General features: G+C 42.8%; 2 protein-coding genes and 1 pseudogene across 2 annotated transcripts; all 3 read right to left on the bottom strand.

The window, feature by feature from the left end:
- Positions 1-4,279: 4,279 nt before the first annotated feature.
- On the bottom strand, positions 4,280-6,300 carry LOC119195562 (zona pellucida sperm-binding protein 3-like; annotated as a pseudogene).
- A 163-nt stretch (positions 6,301-6,463) lies between these two features.
- On the bottom strand, positions 6,464-9,546 carry LOC119195561 (zona pellucida sperm-binding protein 3-like). Its single transcript, XM_037450581.2, has 8 exons — positions 9,046-9,546; positions 8,797-8,915; positions 8,558-8,661; positions 8,290-8,470; positions 8,061-8,178; positions 7,891-7,973; positions 7,664-7,812; positions 6,464-7,558 (listed from the first exon to the last, which is right to left on the bottom strand). The coding sequence occupies exons 1-8, from the start codon at positions 9,481-9,483 to the stop codon at positions 7,494-7,496; spliced, it is 1,257 nt and encodes a 418-aa protein (XP_037306478.2). The 5' UTR covers positions 9,484-9,546; the 3' UTR covers positions 6,464-7,493.
- A 5,899-nt stretch (positions 9,547-15,445) lies between these two features.
- LOC119195563 (zona pellucida sperm-binding protein 3-like) lies at positions 15,446-17,604 on the bottom strand. Its single transcript, XM_037450583.2, has 8 exons — positions 17,105-17,604; positions 16,880-16,998; positions 16,643-16,746; positions 16,381-16,558; positions 16,171-16,288; positions 16,003-16,085; positions 15,793-15,923; positions 15,446-15,692 (listed from the first exon to the last, which is right to left on the bottom strand). Exons 1-8 carry the CDS (start codon positions 17,540-17,542, stop codon positions 15,628-15,630), a joined length of 1,236 nt encoding a protein of 411 aa, XP_037306480.2. The 5' UTR covers positions 17,543-17,604; the 3' UTR covers positions 15,446-15,627.

Genomic DNA, 17,604 nt, shown 5'->3' on the forward strand with positions numbered 1-17,604 from the left:
CCCCCAAAACTCGGGTTGTCTCGCGTAACTACAGCTGGTAACGGAGCATAACGTGAACACATGCAACATCTGCATAACTGATTAACTAATAACTTTAACTCAGCTCATTACACTACTTTAAAACGGACGTTGACATAATGTTGGCGAGGATTTCCATCGGAGTCTGAATCCGGGTTCAAAAATCCCGATTTTTGTAACCATGGACGAGCTGTCTCGTTGATAAGGTCAAATGGACTGCAGTGATTGGATGTTGTTCAGGCAGCGCGCGCTCTCTGCATACAGGTGGCGCACATTTTTTTGACTGATGCAGATAAACAGAGTGGCGCGGTGGTGTGAAAATGTTTTCCCCCAGTTTTCATGGGAAGTAGCAAGTCTTCTCGAGTCAAAGGGCTCGAGTCCAAGTCAAGTCACGAGTCATCGGTATTCAAGTCCAAGTCGAGTTGCAAGTCTTTGTACGTTTTGTCGAGTCGAGTCTCAAGTCATCAAATTCATGACTCGAGTCTGACTCGAGTCCAAGTCACATGACTCGAGTCCACACCTCTGATTTTACCCATAGACCAACAAAATGTATTGTCTTCATATAAAACTAAGTAAATTGATAATGCACAAGTGAATTAGGAACCCTAATTAAATTCTTCAAAATTCCATTCCATTTCATTTGTACAGATTCTGTGAAGGACTGAAAACACTTGGGGTTCTGGAGAAAATCCAAAGGCATCCAGAAAGCTTTCGCCCCCTGTTCTGCTATGAGCCAAGCCCACTGACTGCTGACCAGGTGGATGATATCTTCAGCATTTGGCTGTCTCCAGAAGGGAGCAACAAGAGAGCTGCTGAGGAGATAGTTGTTCCCTTCTGGAGAGACTATCTCCAGGATGCAGAGGGTAATTGTCAGTTTAGTGTACAAGTAAACATATGTGTATTTATTTTTTTACCAACTTCCACTGACAATGTTTTTCTGTTTTTATAGAGGAAGAAGGGCCATCCAAATTACAGAAAATATTGTCCTTTGCAACTGGAGCATCTGTTTTACCACCTATTGGGTTTTCTCCAACTCCCTCCGTCCAGTTCATTCATAAAGAAGATGACGACTTCTCCTCTACACCAATGTTCCCTATGGCCAACACATGTGTGAACTGCATAAAGTTGCCACTACATGTGTCATACCAACTGTTCAAGGAGAAGTTTGACTTTGCATTGGGAAACACATATGGCTTTGGCAGGGCATAAACATATGCTCTATGAAAAAAAACAAAAGATAGTCAACCGTTGCATTTCAGATTGCCCACTTCCCTTTAAATGATATTGCCTTTGGCAGTTAAGTTTTCAATTTTTAAAGAAATTTGAGTCATGGTGTATTTTATATTTCCACTGCAATTCAACTGACTCAGGTAACGTTTGAGACAAATGTTCTCCTTTATGTCTCGTATTCATACTGTTTCATACCAACTGTTGAAGGTAATACAATTAGAATTTTGGCCATTAGGCGTGAACATAGTATCATGCGCTGTCCCATGTTATGTGTCTCTTGTATGTCTCTCTTCGCATGTCTGTCTGTTTGTCCCCCATTTGTCTCTTATCTGTCCGTCTCTTATATCTGTTTTTCCCTCTCCCTGTCTCCGTCTCCGCTTGTCTCGTTTTTGTTCATTTGGTTTTAATAAAACAATATTGAAACTTTAACATAACTGTCTTGTAATTCACTGAGAAAACTGCACAAATCAAGTAAACAAAACAATTTAAAAAAAACCTTACATAACAATATTATAGAAGAAAATTCAGAAGCGAAGAAAACACATCTATTCCATGGTTCCCATCGTTTTCAAGTGGATCTACTTGTAGAATACTGTTCATCGTAGTCTCATTAATGGTTACATCAATGTCTGGAATTCTAACGTTATTATTGGTTTGAAGTTCAGGTAATGGCCCTTCTTCATCGATGCCATAGTTCTCGTCATCAAAAATACCATTTATAATGGGGTGGATTCCTACATTGTTTATGACCCCTGTATGCCACAGCTGAAGAGGAGTCGCCCCCCCTTGTGTGGACAGGCCGTGGTTGTTCCACTGGTTGATAAATTCTGTTACTGCCCTTTCAATTCTTGGTAAATAAACATAATGCAGACAAAATAGATGTAGTTCATTCAATGAATCCAGTATACCATGTTCCTCCATGAAGTAAAAAATATTAATAAAGTGTCTAGATACAACTCTATTCAGTTCTGCCCATAGTCTCTCAATCCTTTGGTTGTGTACTGAAACCCCTGTAATAACACTACGACTGTTCAGTCCTCTTCTTTCTAACATAAAACGGGCAACACGTATATTTTCCATACCATGATCACATCTGACCCGTAAGGGCAAACCAAAGTTCTCTACTCCTCCCAAAAATAATGACAAGACACTTGAGGCTCTGTTATTAGATAAGCACCGTAAGTATATAATGGTCCGGCTGAAGCCATCGACACAGCCATGAAAGACCATCCGCCATCGAATCAACTTGTGGTTGCCGTCAAAATGCCTGTTGGGAGATATAAAGTACATTATATTAAAAAGGATATATGTAAAGCTTGCAAAGTATATCAAAGTGTTGATTTTTTTTGATAATACAAAACAACTGTTTTGTATTATTACAAATCAACTTACCATAATTGGTTGGGGGCGTGAACACTATAGACCCTTCGGCGTATGGCATGACGGCGTCTAAATGACCGCCCGATGGGATCCACTTGATCGAGGCTCTGTCTGACGCGCCAACGCTGAACCCTTAAGCCACGTGATCTCAGGCTTCCAAGAACGTATGCTTCACCTGCATTTGGAGTGTTCTGTAGTATATCAGTCACAACGCTGTCCAGGTCTTGATTTGACAATATTGCAAATCTTAATGGCCCAACTCCCAGAGTTTGTCTGTGTCTGTATAGGGTTCTTCGACTGATTCCAAAGCACGATGCAATTCTCTGCCATGTCATACCAATGGATACACAGTGAGCAATCTGTTCGGCGGCTATGCTGTATTGGGGCCGACCTGGATGGCCAGTCAAAATTGTTGGGAGTATCAAATTGTTGATCACATCATTGGATCTCTGTCTGGCCTCATGTTCATGAAGCAAGTTGCGGAAGCATCTAAACAATGATCCTAGTAGATTACTCACATCACCATCATCAGGACCATATCTGGACACAGCAAAAAATGCAGATAGAGTTCGTGTATGATCATCAAGCTCTCTATAAAGTCTCTCTTCACTGGAATTGTTGGACTCCTCACTTTGCAATGATTCAATGCATTGCAGAGCACTAGTAAAAAAATGTACAATATCCTCTTCATTTCCTCTCACCTCAGAAAATGAAGTTTGGACGTGGAAAAAAAAGAGGATCAGGTAAACACGCATTGTGGTTGAAGTACTAGCTCAAATCCAGTAAGAGCACATGCACTTCCTGGTGTGGACTTCCTGTTTCCTTCAGTTGAAAGGAAGGCCTTCTTTTTTAATTGTTATGCTCATATTCACCACTGAACCGTTATATTCCACAACATGAGCACATTTCACTAGTATGTGTGAGAGCATTTCATATGTGTGTGTGAGAGCTTTCCATATATGTGTGTGAGAGTGTTCCAGTGGTGTGTGTGAGAGCATTCCAGTAGTGTGTGTGAGAGCATTCCAGTAGTGTGTGTGAGAGATCATTCCAGTAGTGTGTGTGAGAGTGTTCCAGTAGTGTGTGTGAGAGCATTCCAGTAGTGTGTGTGAGAGCATTCCAGTAGTGTGTGTGAGAGTGTTCCAGTAGTGTGTGTCAGAGCTTTTTCAGTAGTGTGTGTGAGAGTGTTCCAGTAGTGTGTGTGAGAGCATTCCAGTAGTGTGTGTGAGAGTGTTCCAGTAGTGTGTGTGAGAGCTTTTCAGTAGTGTGTGTGAGCGTATAGGATTCCAGTAGTGTGTGTGAGAGCATTCCAGTAGTGTGTGTGAGAGCTTTTCAGTAGTGTGTGTGAGCGTATAGGATTCCAGTAGTGTGTGTGAGAGCATTCCAGTTGTGTGTGTGAGAGGGTATTCTGAATAATGTCCCTCACGGCCCCTCATAGTTCTGTTCCATACATAATATTTTGGATCAAACAAAGGATACACATTTTTGTTTCATTTTATATAAGTCAAATGTTGATTACATTTATTGGAGCAAATGTGGTTACTTTTCCTTGTTTAAACTGAACTATTAACAAGAAGCAAGTAAATAACATGTAGACAATGTTGGACCAACAAGACTGTTTATTTTGATGGCCATAGCAATGGGCATTGGGAATTGAGTTAATCAACCATCTTCTCTGCAATGTGGATTGGACCCAGGGTGACTTCACCTTCCCATTCCAAAACTAGAAGTTAGAACAAAAGACATGTGTCAAATTATGCAAAACTGTGATTCTCTGACTAATTCTCATATCATATAAAATGCTTTAGAACGTTTTTTAGTAGAATACCTTCACTTTTGGACACATCACGAATCTTCCTTTCAGGATAAGCAGCTCCTCCCTTTGGATCTGAAGGAGGTGGAGGTGAAGGTTGCACAGGTCCAGGTATATTTTCACAAGAGCTACACACGTCTAAATCTCCACTGGTCTCATACCACCTAAGAAAGAGAGATGCAAGCAGTAAATACCATAATAATCCCTCAATCAAACTTCATCATGCACACATTGAGACCCACCCGTTGTTCCAGGAGCAAGCTCTATGTTCAGTATCGATGGCATGAGAAGCAGACGATGCTTTCAGGTAACAGGTGATGTGCAACTGTAGGAAAAATGGGGATTTTGATTAATATTTGATTTTCTTTTTAAATGACTTTGATGTAAAACAGAAATTATTAAATGCTTACTATGCCATTGTCAACAGCATGGAACTTGAAGGCCGCCAACTGGAACTGCAGCTTGTTGTCCGCAGTGCGAGCCATGAACATCGAATGAGAGCCTGTGAGCCTAGCGTCAAGCAAACACCTGCATGCAGAGAAACCATACAAATCAACGTTAGAGATGGGGGAAACGCGGTGTTGGTCATTAGTTTGCACAACTTCAATTAAACAATTAAAATAGGTCACCCATTGTTGTCAATGAAGAAATAGGAAATAGGCATGACGCCCAAGGGCACAGGTGGACTAGCACGGCAGCTCTCCACATATACACGGAGGGGAACGTGGAAGAACTGCGTAACGGTTGCCTCAATGTTGATGGTGTCTCCCAGGTAGTACTGGGAGCTTGGTCTTTCATGCTGGAAGTCATCTGTGTAGTGGAATGATGACATATACGTATTTTAAATCAAGATTTAGACAAATTTAAATTGTGCAGATACATTGTTCTCTTGCTCACCAGTCATGAGTCTCAGAGTGAAGTACAAGAATTCCTGTGCCATTCTAACCGCAGAGAAGGCCACCCAGTCGGGATTAAGAGCCAGACTGCTCACATTGTGCTTCCTAACGGATGAAATCGTTTCATTAGAATGCATATTGAAAATATTCTCACAATATGGTGCTTCTGCCATTGAGGAGCCAATCCAATTCATTTATTTCTTGTTATTACCACACCTCTAACTGGTAGGGTACACACCTTGGGTAGTAGCATTCCGCAATTACAGCAGCTTGGCTGGTCCTCACCACAGGGGAGGAGCCCATAGCTTGGGGAGCATAATTCATGGTGAAGGTGTAGATGATGGCATCTTCTGTCCTCTAAATACATAGCAGTGCAAACATTTAAAATTAGATATGAACATTGCTTTCAAAATTTTAAATAAATGTTCCTCACATTACAAAACTTGATTGATTTTTCAGTAACCTGAATCATCTTCCTTATGCTTACCGTTAATGTGCTGAGACAATCCTGCAGTTCTGTCTCATAAATCAAGACCTGAGCATTAGTGTCTTCTCCAACAGCAGCACAGTTTCCCATCGTCAGGTCAGCGGGATTGATGAGCTGTCCTGTCCCAAACATGTCCTTCCTGACTTCCACATGAACGATCTTCTCTCTGCAATCGACAGAGACAGATGAAGCAGCCACAGGAGATCTCAGCTTGAAAGGCACATTTTCTTTGGGTAGAGGGTCGGGATCTTGAGGGTATTTCCAGGTGAGAGGTTTCTCAAATGTGTGCTTCGTCTGTTGGGGATTGTGAGGAACCTGATGGGCGGAGGAATCCCTGGATTCTGGTTAGGTTTTGGGTTAAATCCCCATTGAGCCTTACAGAAGCTACCAAGCAAGGCCAGTGCCACAAGGCACACAGTACACTTCATCACCATGGCTCACAACAACAAGTGATCTCCTCAGCTCACCGGGTGCTGTAAGAAAGATGTAAACGTGCACCCACTTTTATGATAGAGTGAGCATAGTTCCTTCGATTACAGTCCCGCCCCTTCTGTTGACCATTCCACATCGGACCTGATAAGTTTAAATCTCAGCCAATGAGACGTTTGCAGCTGTTGACAGAAAGTGATACAACTCTGATGCTTCATTAGTTGGGTTTAGATTTTTTTTATTTGTTTAATGCATACAATTCCACTTTGAAAAGAATAAACAAACTGTGTGTAGAAATTCTAATTCAAGCCGAAAAAAAGTCATTGTGAAGATAATGTACCTAATGAAATAAAAATTAGCATCAAAAGTGTAATCATTTTTTAAAAGCAAGAAAGAAAAGATAGTTATTTGACATACACTAAAAAAGTGTCGGTGACAACAAGGTCAGGCTGACCCGGGGTTAGGTGTACTTGCCCTCGCATGGCATGTCAGACCCATGTTTTTGCCAAAGTACATTTAGTGAAATGCTGCAAATCGATATGGCTTCAACCAGACTGGCAACAGAGTTTAATCTGCGGGAGACTATTTGTTTTCTGTAAGCAGCCTCAATGCAAGCACACAAAGCGTGTTTTCACAATTATACAAGGGTAAACACAATGGGCACCGTGGGAGTAGTATTTTATGTGTGTATATTAAAAAAGGCAGAAAAAGAAAGAAAGACTGGCTGTTGAATGATTTCACAATATTGCTTAACTGTTGTATCAGGACCAATGCTGTTTTTTAAAGAGGGAGCTTATGTCACAGCGCCGCTGACCAGATGATTGAATGAAAGGTCTTAAAACAATATGAAGAGAATCTTTTCTTTTCTAATGAAAGATCACCCGCTGCTTTTAAAAGGCAAGTTACCTCAACATGAAGATTAACTTAGTTTCAACTCAGACAATAAAGTTGTTTAATTATGTTGGCATGTTCTAATTTTCTAAACATTGTTTTTTAAGGCAAAGTTGATTGAGCTTGTAGTCACTTGTTGTTTCAACTGAATACTATGTGTTTAGAAAATAATAATAATTTGACATTATCATTGACAGAATAAGTTTCTTACATATTCAAACAAACCAACATTTCTGCATTGTTGTAGAGTTTCAAGATGACACAAGCTAACTATGTTTAGACCAACTGCTATTTGAAACTAAGTTGTTTGCAATCTGAGACAGAGAAGGTGGAGTGGATTTTACATAACGACTCAAACAACCATCTTCTCTGCAATGTGGATGGGACCCAGGGTGACTTCACCTTCCCATTCCAAAACTAGAAGTTAGGAAAAAAGACATGTGTCAAATTATGCAAAACGGTGATTCTCTAAAGAATTTTCGTATCATATCAAATGCTTTAGAACATTTTTCAGTAACATACCTCCACTTTTGGACACATCACGAATCTTCCTTTCAGGATAAGCAGCTCCTCCCTTTGGATCTGAAGGAGGTGGAGGTGAAGGTTGCACAGGTCCAGATACATTTTCACAAGAGCTACACACGTCTAAATCTCCACCTGCCTCATACCACCTAAAAAAGAGAGATGCAAGCAGTAAATACCATAATAATCCCTCAATCAAACTTCATCATGCACACATTGAGACCCACCCGTTGTTCCAGGAGCAAGCTCTATGTTCAGTATCGATGGCATGAGAAGCAGACGATGCTTTCAGGTAACAGGTGATGTGCAGCTGCAATGAAAATGAAGGATTTTGATTATTACTTGATTTTATATTTGCAATGACTTTGACGTACAAAAGAAATTATTAAATGCTTACTATGCCATTGTCAACTGCATGGAACTTGAAGGCCGCCAACTGGAACTGCAGCTTGTTGTCCGCAGTGCGAGCCATGAACATCGAATGAGAGCCTGTGAGCCTAGCGTCAAGCAAACACCTGCATGCAGAGAAACCATACAAATCAACGTTAGAGAAGGGGGAATTGTGGTGGTGGTAATTAGTTTTACCTGTGCAGAACAAATGTAATTAAACCATTAAAGTATCTCACCCATTGTTGTCAATGAAGGAATAGCCAATGGGCCTGAAGCCCTTGGGCACAGGTGGACTAGCACGGCAGCTCTCCACATATACACGGAGGGGAACGTGGAAGAACTGCGTAACGGTAGCCTCAATGTTGATGGTGTCTCCCAGGTAGTACTGGGGGCTTGGTCTTTCATGCTGGAAGTCATCTGTGTAGTGCAATGATGACAGATACTTATTTTAAATCAAGATTTCACAAAAGTTAAATTGTGCAGATACATTGTTCTCTTGCTCACCAGTCATGAGTCTCAGAGTGAAGTACAAGAATTCCTGTGCCATTCTAACCGCAGAGAAGGCCACCCAGTCGGGATTAAGAGCCAGACTGCTCACATTGTGCTTCCTAAAAGATTAAATGGTTTCATTAGAATGCAGATTGAGAAGATTCTCACAATATGGTGCATCAGCCATTGAGAGGAGCCAATTCAATTCATTTATTTCTTTGTGTTACCACACCTCTAACTGGTAGGGTACACACCTTGGGTAGTGGCATTCTACAATTACAGTAGCTTCGCCGGTCCTCACCACAGGGGAGGAGCCCAGAGCTTGGGGAGCATAATTCATGGTGAAGGTGTAGATGATGGCATCTTCTGTCCGCTAAATACATGTCAGTGCAAACATTTAAACTTAGACATGAACATTCTTTTCAAAAGTTTAAATAAATATTCCTCACATTATAAAACTTGATTGATTTTTCAGTAACCTGAATCATCTTCCTTATGCTTACCGTTAATGTGCTGAGACAATCCTGCAGTTCTGTCTCATAAATCAAGACCTGAGCAATAGTGTCTTCTCCAACAGCAGCACAGTTTCCCATCGTCAGGTCAGCGGGATTGATGAGCTGTCCTGTCCCAAACATGTCCTTCCTGACTTCCACATGAACAATCTTCTCTCTGCAATCTACAGAGACAGATGAAGCAGCCACAGGAGATCTCAGCTCGAAAGGCACATTTTCTTTGGGTAGAGGGTCGGGATCTTGAGGGTATTTCCAGGTGAGAGGTTTCTCAAATGTCTGCTTTGTCTGTTGGGGATTGTGAGGAACCTGTTTGATGGGCGGAGGAATCCCTGGATTCTGGTTAGGTTTTGGGTTAAATCCCCATTGAGCCTTACAGAAGCTACCAAGCAAGGCCAGTGCCACAAAGCACACAGTACACTTCATCACCATGGCTCACAACAACAAGTGATCTCCTCAGCTCACTGGGTGCTGTGAGAAAGATGTAAACGTGCACCCACTTTTATAGTAGAGTGAGGATAGTTCCTTCGATTACAGTCCCGCCCCTTCTGTTGACCATTCCACATCGGACCTGATAAGTTTAAACCTCAGCCAATGAGACAGTTGCAGCTGTTGACAGAAAGCAATGCAACTCTGATGCTTCATTAGTTGGGTTTAGAATATTTATTTGTTTTATGCATACAATTCCACTTTGCAAAGAATGAACAGTGTGTAGAAATACTAATACAAGCACAAAAACCAAAATCATTGTGAAGATAATGTACCTAATGAAATGTAAATAACATCATAATCATAGACATTGAGAAAGATAGTTAACACACACTTGAAAAGTAGCGCTCACAACAAGGTCAGGTTGCCCTCAGCATGGCACTTCAGACCCATATTTTTGCCAAAGTACATTTAGTAAAAGGCTGCAAATCGATATTGTTTAATCTGTGGAAGAGCATTTATTTTCTGTAAGCAGCCCCATTGACAAAATCAGGAGAATCTGACCAAACCCAAATTTCTGCATTATTGTAACTCAGAGTTTCCAGACAACACAAGCTTTGTTTAGACCAACTGTTATTTTAAATAAGGACGTTTGAAACCCGAGACCAAGGAGGTGGAAAGGATTATACTGTTAGGGTTGTGATGAGGACTGGATCCAAATTCGATCTGGAGACACAGTTCAAGGTCAACAAAACTGATTTTTTAAGAGAAGCTGCCTGCTTGGGTGGCAGGGTGGGCACTCCTCTCAGTCGTCCCACCAGCCTGAAAACAAAGTAAGAAAAACCAGTAACAAATGTATCAAACTAAGTGAAGGCTCAAGTCATAATCACCACATATACACAACCAGATTACGAGTGGATTACTCTAGGTTAATCAAAACATCTCAAAATTTAAAAAATGCATGAACAATTAAATGCAGACGAGTAAATCATGTTTTTTTAAAAGTGGGAATAACTGAATTCCAATATTTCTAGTAAAACATGTGGCTTGTCTTTGTTATAAAAGTTATTGCCAGGTTTTGCAAACCTGATGAAAACATGAACATTTTTTATATGAAGTACAACTCAAACACAAATAATATCTTCCTCCTAGTAAGGTCTTGACGCACATTGATTTGTTTACAGTTTACATTTGCACGGTGTTATGTTTATGATGACCTTTTAAAAAAACTTAAAAAGAGAAAAGGTGTTCTTTGTATTATGCAGTAAGGAGTAGATTGTGCTTTCTAACGTAGCACATTAGGAGTCCTCAACGGAATGTCCTTGGCAGATAGCCACACCCTCTGGCCGGGTTGTCCCACAGGCGCCTGGGTTTGGGTGCTGATCACCAACCCTATTGTTTCTCTCAGCTGTCCTCAACAGTGCTTCCTTGGTGTCCCTCCAAATCTTGCTTTAGCTTTGAGGATGATGTTGCACGGATGGAAGAGCCAATTCGTCTTCCTGGGCTGGGAACAGTGGAGGTTGAAAGCCCAATGATCCTTCAAACGGTGAAACCTCAGTGGAAGCCGAGGGGAGAGAGATGTGTGCATAACAACTTAGGTGAGTATTCCAGGAGGTTGAATTTGAAGCGGCAACGCAATGTATGCCAGACTCCAGATTCTGATTTGCTCTCAGTCTGCGGGTAGAATCCAGACGACAGGCTGACTGTAGCTCCCAGGGCGTGGCAGAACAACGTCTGAGACAATGTCCAACGGAATACCATGAAGGCGAAATACATGTTATCAAGAGAATCGCAGTCTCGCAGGCTGACGGAAGCTTTGGGAGGCCAATGAAATAGGCGGCCTTGGAGAAATGGTCCACAATGGTAGGTATTGTGGTCATCCCATCAGAAAGTGGTAGACCGGTGACAAAGTCCACACCAATGTGGGATCATGGACAACCAAGCGTTGGTAAGGGGCGCAGCAACCCCATAGGTGGTCAGTGAGAGGTCTTGGCCTGGGCACAAGCCGGGCAGACGAGGACCCATCCCTTAGTGTTCCCATGCACGGTAGGCCACCAGAAGTGTCGTCTGAGGAGGGAAAACTCCCAACTTATCCCTGGATGACAGGCAAACCAAGAGGCACTGCAGGACTTGAGAGCGGACTGACTCTGGAACAAACAGACGATTTGGAAGTCCTGTGACCGGGTCTGGATCAACATGTTGCGCCTCCCAAACCGCTAACTCCACATCCCACATCAGAGCCCCCCTGTCACGGTTTGGTCCCTCTTCCTGTTTTAGTTTGAAGTTTTGTGTTCCTTGTGGTCCTGGGTTAACTTCACTTCCTGCCTTGTCTTGTGATTGCGTGATTGTCTCCACCTGTGTCCAATCACCTGGACCTCCCTTGTGTATTTAAGCCCTGTGTGCCTGTTGTCCTGTGTCGCGTCATTGTCTATTGTCGGTCATCGTTGGTGCACGTCTTTGGTTTTGTTTGGATTAAAGAGATCTCGGTTCAAGAAACTCTGCGTTTGAGTCCTACCTGCAGCCTGCACCAGCATCCAGTGTGACACGCCCACCACCAATGACACGGGCAGAATACAATTAGATCCACTCTGGGACTCCTTCAGCGCCAACTGCGAAAGCTTGATCCGCTTCAGCGGACCACCAGAAAGGAGCCGCAGGAGATGTGTGTCTAGGCAAAGGAGCAGCAACTCTACTGGAGCCCTGGAATAAACGGCGCCAGAAGTTGACGAAACCAAGAAACTGTTGCAACAGATTCCTGGAGGAGGGTTCGGCCCACTCTGCCACCACTTTGATCTTCTCCGGGTCCGTCCTCGCCAGACCACTCTCAAGTATGTAGCCGAGAAATCCCATTGAGCTGACGTGAAACTTACATTTCTCGTTTTTTTCAAACAATTTCTCCAGAACTCTCTGGAGTACCTGACGGACATGAAGTAGATGTTCTGAGAGGTTACAGGAAGAAATCTAAATGTCATCAAGGTAAAGAAAGGCAAACCGGTTAATAAAATCTATCAACACATCATTCACCAACGCTTGGAAAACGGCAGAAGCGTTTGGGAAGTCCAAAAGGCATTACCAGGTATTCAAAGTGGCCCAGTGGTGTATTGAAGGCTGTCTTCAATTTGTCTCCATCACAAATTCGTACCAGGTGTTATGCATTCCTTAGGTCCAGCTTTCTGAAGATGGTGGCTCCTGTAGGTGTGAAAGCCAAACTGATTAGCGACAAGGGGGAAAATATTTTTAACAGTGATGTTGTTCAAGCCCCGAAAGTTAATACATGGACAGAGAGTCTTATCCTTCTTTTGACAAAAAAAACCCACTCCCAGAGGCAAGGAAGACGCTCTCGTAATGCCAGCAGCCATTGAGACATTCATATATATCCCCAGTCCCCTTCTTAGGTCCTGACAGGTTATACAAGCGACTTGAGGGAAAAGTGGAACCCGGAAGCAGCTCGATTGGACAATCATAATGATGCGGTGGCAAGAAGAGCCCTCTCCTTACTGAAAACCTCACAAGGTCATGACACTCTGTAGCCATGCATGACAGATCAGGAGGGCCTGACTCTGGGAGAGGAACACTACCCCCTACTGGAGCCAACGCGGACTGGAGGCAAGATGGATGACAGAATTGCTTCAGCCACGGATGTACGAGATCTAGGGGAGTCTTGAAGCCTAGTTTATCTTCTGCGTTTTTCAGAGAAACGCAAGGACACGCAGACGCAAGAGCCACTTTCGTGCCTTTTCACCCCCTTTTGCAAGCTGGCGAGCGCCGACCAATTTTTCCAGACTTGCGTCAAAAGCTATGCAAGTTCACGCAACTCGCAAGGCTGTGATTGGTCTGCTATTAAACTGAAAATGTGAAACTCTGGAAAGGATGTAGTTTGCAGATCAAAAAGAATTACCCCACGGTGGTTACCAGACAAAATAAGGAGTAGCAGCTCAGTGCTTTGCGAGACAAAAGCTAGGGATTTACCGTACTGGGGAAACTAGTGGTTCCGTTCTGATTCTTGCCTGAGAAACCACCTGAGTGTCCCAAAAACTCCACCAGAGTTAATTAACGCGAGTAAAGGCAAAAACAGCTGCTCAAGACAAAGTTTGGCTGGGATTTGGGTCTGGTATTGCAGGGGTTCCGCGGAGCGGACAGGCAGCATCTCCTCCGCGGAGGCAAGAACAAGGGATCTTTTGCAGGGAAATTTTGCATTATATCACTGAGACTGAAAAACAACCCTGTTTCTCCTCCTCCTCCCCGAAACATCCACGCAGAGCAGTAGAGCGCAGCGTAAGACCGCGTCTTTCACCCTCGTGTCTGTCAAGCGACAATGCGCAGCAGCAGTGCTCAGTTTTAATTTTCGGCCTTCAATCATCCTTCATTTTGGCAGAGGTGTGGACTCGAGTCATGTGACTTGGACTCGAGTCAGACTCGAGTCATGAATTTGATGACTTGAGACTCGACTCGACAAAACTTACAAAGACTTGCAACTCGACTTGGACTTGAATACCGATGACTCGTGACTTGACTTGGACTCGAGCCTTTTGACTCGAGAAGACTTGCTACTTCCCATGAAAACTGGGGGATAACATTTTCACACCACCGCGCCGCTCTGTTTATCTGCATCTGTTAAAAAAATGTGCGCCACCTGTATGCAGAGAGCGCGCGCTGCCTGAACAACATCCAATCACTGCAGTCCATTTGACCGTATCAACGAGACAGCTCGTTCATGGTTACAAACATCGGGATTTTTGAACCCGGATTCAGACTCCGATGGAAATCCTCGCCAACATTATGTCAACGTCCGTTTTAAAGTAGTGTAATGAGCTGAGTTAAAGTTATTAGTTAATCAGTTATGCAGATGTTGCATGTGTTCACGTTATGCTCCGTTACCAGCTGTAGTTACGCGAGACAACCCGAGTTTTGGGGGGCCGTGTATGCGGAAGTGTTCGTTCGGCGTGGTGACGGCCAACAGTGACCGAAGTTGAGTTGTTTTATATAAATAAATGCAGCGGAGTTGCAAGCCAGTCATCGCCTCCTTATTTACGCTGCAGCATTGGGGTGAGCGTTACAGCACTATAACACAGTCACAGTCGATCCACCATTACCCTTCCCTTCGTAGTCTAGGTCTGTGAGGCAGCGCACCATCACCCAGGGTTCCCCGTCCCCACTATAATAAAATGACTCGAAATGACTCGAAACTAAAATGGTGCGACTTGTGACTCGACTTGAGACTTGTTGGCTGTGACTTGGGACTCGACTTGGGACTTGCTTCGTCTTTGACTCGACTTGACTCGTGACTCGAGGGCAATGACTTGAGACTTGCTTGTGACTTGCCTAACAGTGACTTGATCCCACCTCTGCATTTTGGTCATTCAATTTACCATTACCATTTGTTTTCCTTCCATTTACCACTTGATCGGAGTGAGTAATCAATTATTGAGTCACACCCCAGACTTTGTGGGGCGTCATATTGTAACACTGTGTTATAGTGTATGCATGTTGCAATTTTTCAGATCTAGTGTGGAGGTGTTCACTGCCTGTGGTACTGAAGCATGCTGTATGTAGCTAAACTGCAGATTACAATATTTTCCACACAGAGGCGGTAAATGTTAACTCACTGACTGAAAAGCTAACGAGCCCTTAATAGAAGAAGTGCATTTATAGTGTGCTTAGACTTTGATTTACCAGGCCATTACACCAACAAACAGTAATAAAGTCGTGGATAAAGACATTTTCTACTTACAACTTAAATGTGTAATAGATGTTTGTCTTTTTTAGTCAGATGCCACTAAACATTATTATTTTGTATAATAATCATAGTTCATTTCATTTTTCTAGTTGTTTACTTAAAAGAGAGGGGAATATCTGGCCTTTTCTGTGATGGCTCTATCCAATGAGTGTCTATGAACTGGAGAGTTCTGTTCCATACATAATATTTTGCATCAAACCTAGGACAATGTAAAGAAACTCACACATCTGGCTCTTACAATTTTATTTTATTTTGATAAGTCAAATGTTGATTACATTTATTGGAGTAAATGTGGTTACTTTCCTTGTTTAAACTGAACTATTAACAAGAAGCAAGTAAATAACATGCAGACAATGTTGGACCAACAAGACTGTTTATTTTGATGGCCACAGCCGTCGCAGGGAATTGAGTTAAACAGCCATCCTCTCTTCAATGAGGATGGGACCCAGGGTCACATCACCTTCCCATTCCAAAACTAGAAGTTAGAATAAAAACATGCGTCAAATTATGCAACACTGTGATTCTCCAACCAATACTCATGTCAAATATGATGCTCTAAAAATTTAGTAGCGTACCTTCACTTTGGGACACATCACGAACCTTCCTTCCGGGAGGAACAGGTCTTCCCTTTGGATCTAAAGGAGGAGATCCTATTCCATTTTCACAGGAGCCACAGACGTTATATACTCCGCCGGCCTCATACCACCTAAGAAAGAGAGATGCAAGCCTTAAATACCATAAAAATCCCTCAATTTAAAATTGATTGTGCACACATGGAGAATCACCCATTGTTCCAACAGCATGCTCTATGTTCAGTATCGATGGCATGAGAAGCAGTGGATGCTTTCAGGTGGCAGGTGATGTAGAGCTGTGAAAAAAATGAAAGATTTTGGTATTACTTGATTTTCTTTTTTAATGACTTTGATGTACAACAGAAATGATTAAATGCTTACCACTCCACTGTCAACTCCCTGGAACTTGAAGGCCGCCAACTGGAACTGCAGCTTGTTGTCCACAGTGCGAGCCATGAACCTCGAATGAGAGCCGGTGAGCCTAGCGTCAAGCAAACACCTGTATGCAGAGAAACCATACAAATCAACGTTAGAGAACAGGAAATATGGTGGTGGTAATTAGTTCTCAATGAAAGCATTAAAGTATGTCACCCATTGTTGTCAAGGAAGGCATATCTAGGGGTGGAGGTTGCGTCTGCTGATAGAGTAGCAACGCAGCTCTCCACATATACACGGAGGGGCACGTGGAAGAACTGCCTAACGGTAGCCTCAATGTTGATGGTGTCTCCTAGGTAGTACTGGTTTTTTGGTCTTTCATGCTGGAAGTCATCTGTGTAGTGCAATGATGACATATACATATTTTAAATCAAAAGTTAAAAGTTAAATTGTGCAGATGCATTGTTCTCTTGCTCACCAATCATGAGTCTCAGAGTGAAGTACAAGAATTCCTGTGCCATTCTAACCGCAGAGAAGGCCACCCAGTCAGGATGAAGAGCCAGACTGCTCACATTGTGCTTCCTAACGGATGAAATTGTTTCATTAGAATGCAGATTGAAAATATTCTCACAATATAGTGCTTCTGCCATTGAGAAGCCAATCCAATTCATTTATTTCTCGTTATTACCACACCTCTAACTGGTAGGGTACACACCTTGGGTAGTAGCATTCCGCTATTACAGCAGCTTGGCTGGTCCTCACCACAGGGGAGGAGCCCAGAGCTTGGGGAGCATAATTCATGGTGAAGGTGTAGATGATGGCATTTTCTGTCCTCTAAATAAAAAAAAAATGTCAGTGCAAACATTTAAAAATGAACATATTTTTTCTCATAATGTCTTACTGACTTTTTGGTGATTTGATTCATCTTCCTTATGCTTACCGATAATGTGCTGAGACAATCCTGCAGTTGCGCCTCATAAATCAAGACTTTAGCATTAGTGTCTTCTCCAACAGCAGCACAGTTTCCCATCGTCAGGTCAGCGGGATTGATGAGCTGGCCTGTCCCAAACATGTCCTTCCTGACTTCCACATGAACGATCTTCTCTCTGCAATCTACAGAGACAGATGAAGCAGCCACAGGAGATCTCAGCTCGAAAGGCACATTTTCTTTGGGTAGAGGGTCAGGATCTTGGGGGTATTTCCAGGTGAGAGGTTTCTCAAATGTGTGCTTCGTCTGTTGGGGATTGTGAGGAACCTGTTTGTTCGGCGGAGGAATCCCTGGATTCTGGTTTGGTTTTGGTTTAAATCCCCATTGAGCCTCACATACGCTACCAAGCAAGGCCAGTGCCACAAGGCACACAGTACACTTCATCACCATGGCTCACAACAACAAGTGATCTCCTCAGCTCACTGGGTGCTGTGAGAAAGATGTAAACGTGC

This window comes from Pungitius pungitius, chromosome 6 (genome assembly GCF_949316345.1).
Source record: "Pungitius pungitius chromosome 6, fPunPun2.1, whole genome shotgun sequence".
NCBI classification, from domain to species: domain Eukaryota; kingdom Metazoa; phylum Chordata; class Actinopteri; order Perciformes; family Gasterosteidae; genus Pungitius; species Pungitius pungitius.

Excerpts from the sequence above, each read along its gene's own strand:
- LOC119195561 (XM_037450581.2), bottom strand. The coding sequence starts at position 9,483 with ATGGTGATGAAGTGTACTGTGTGCTTTGTGGCACTGGCCTTGCTTGGT. Across the intron at positions 8,471-8,557 it reads CACTCTGAGACTCATGACTG|ATGACTTCCAGCATGAAAGA; the intron begins GTGAGCAAGAGA and ends TGCACTACACAG. Across the intron at positions 7,974-8,060 it reads ATGCAGTTGACAATGGCATA|CTGCACATCACCTGTTACCT; the intron begins GTAAGCATTTAA and ends TTTTCATTGCAG.
- LOC119195563 (XM_037450583.2), bottom strand. The coding sequence starts at position 17,542 with ATGGTGATGAAGTGTACTGTGTGCCTTGTGGCACTGGCCTTGCTTGGT. Across the intron at positions 16,747-16,879 it reads GCGGAATGCTACTACCCAAG|GAAGCACAATGTGAGCAGTC; the intron begins GTGTGTACCCTA and ends TTCATCCGTTAG. Across the intron at positions 15,924-16,002 it reads GCATGCTGTTGGAACAATGG|GTGGTATGAGGCCGGCGGAG; the intron begins GTGATTCTCCAT and ends TCTCTTTCTTAG.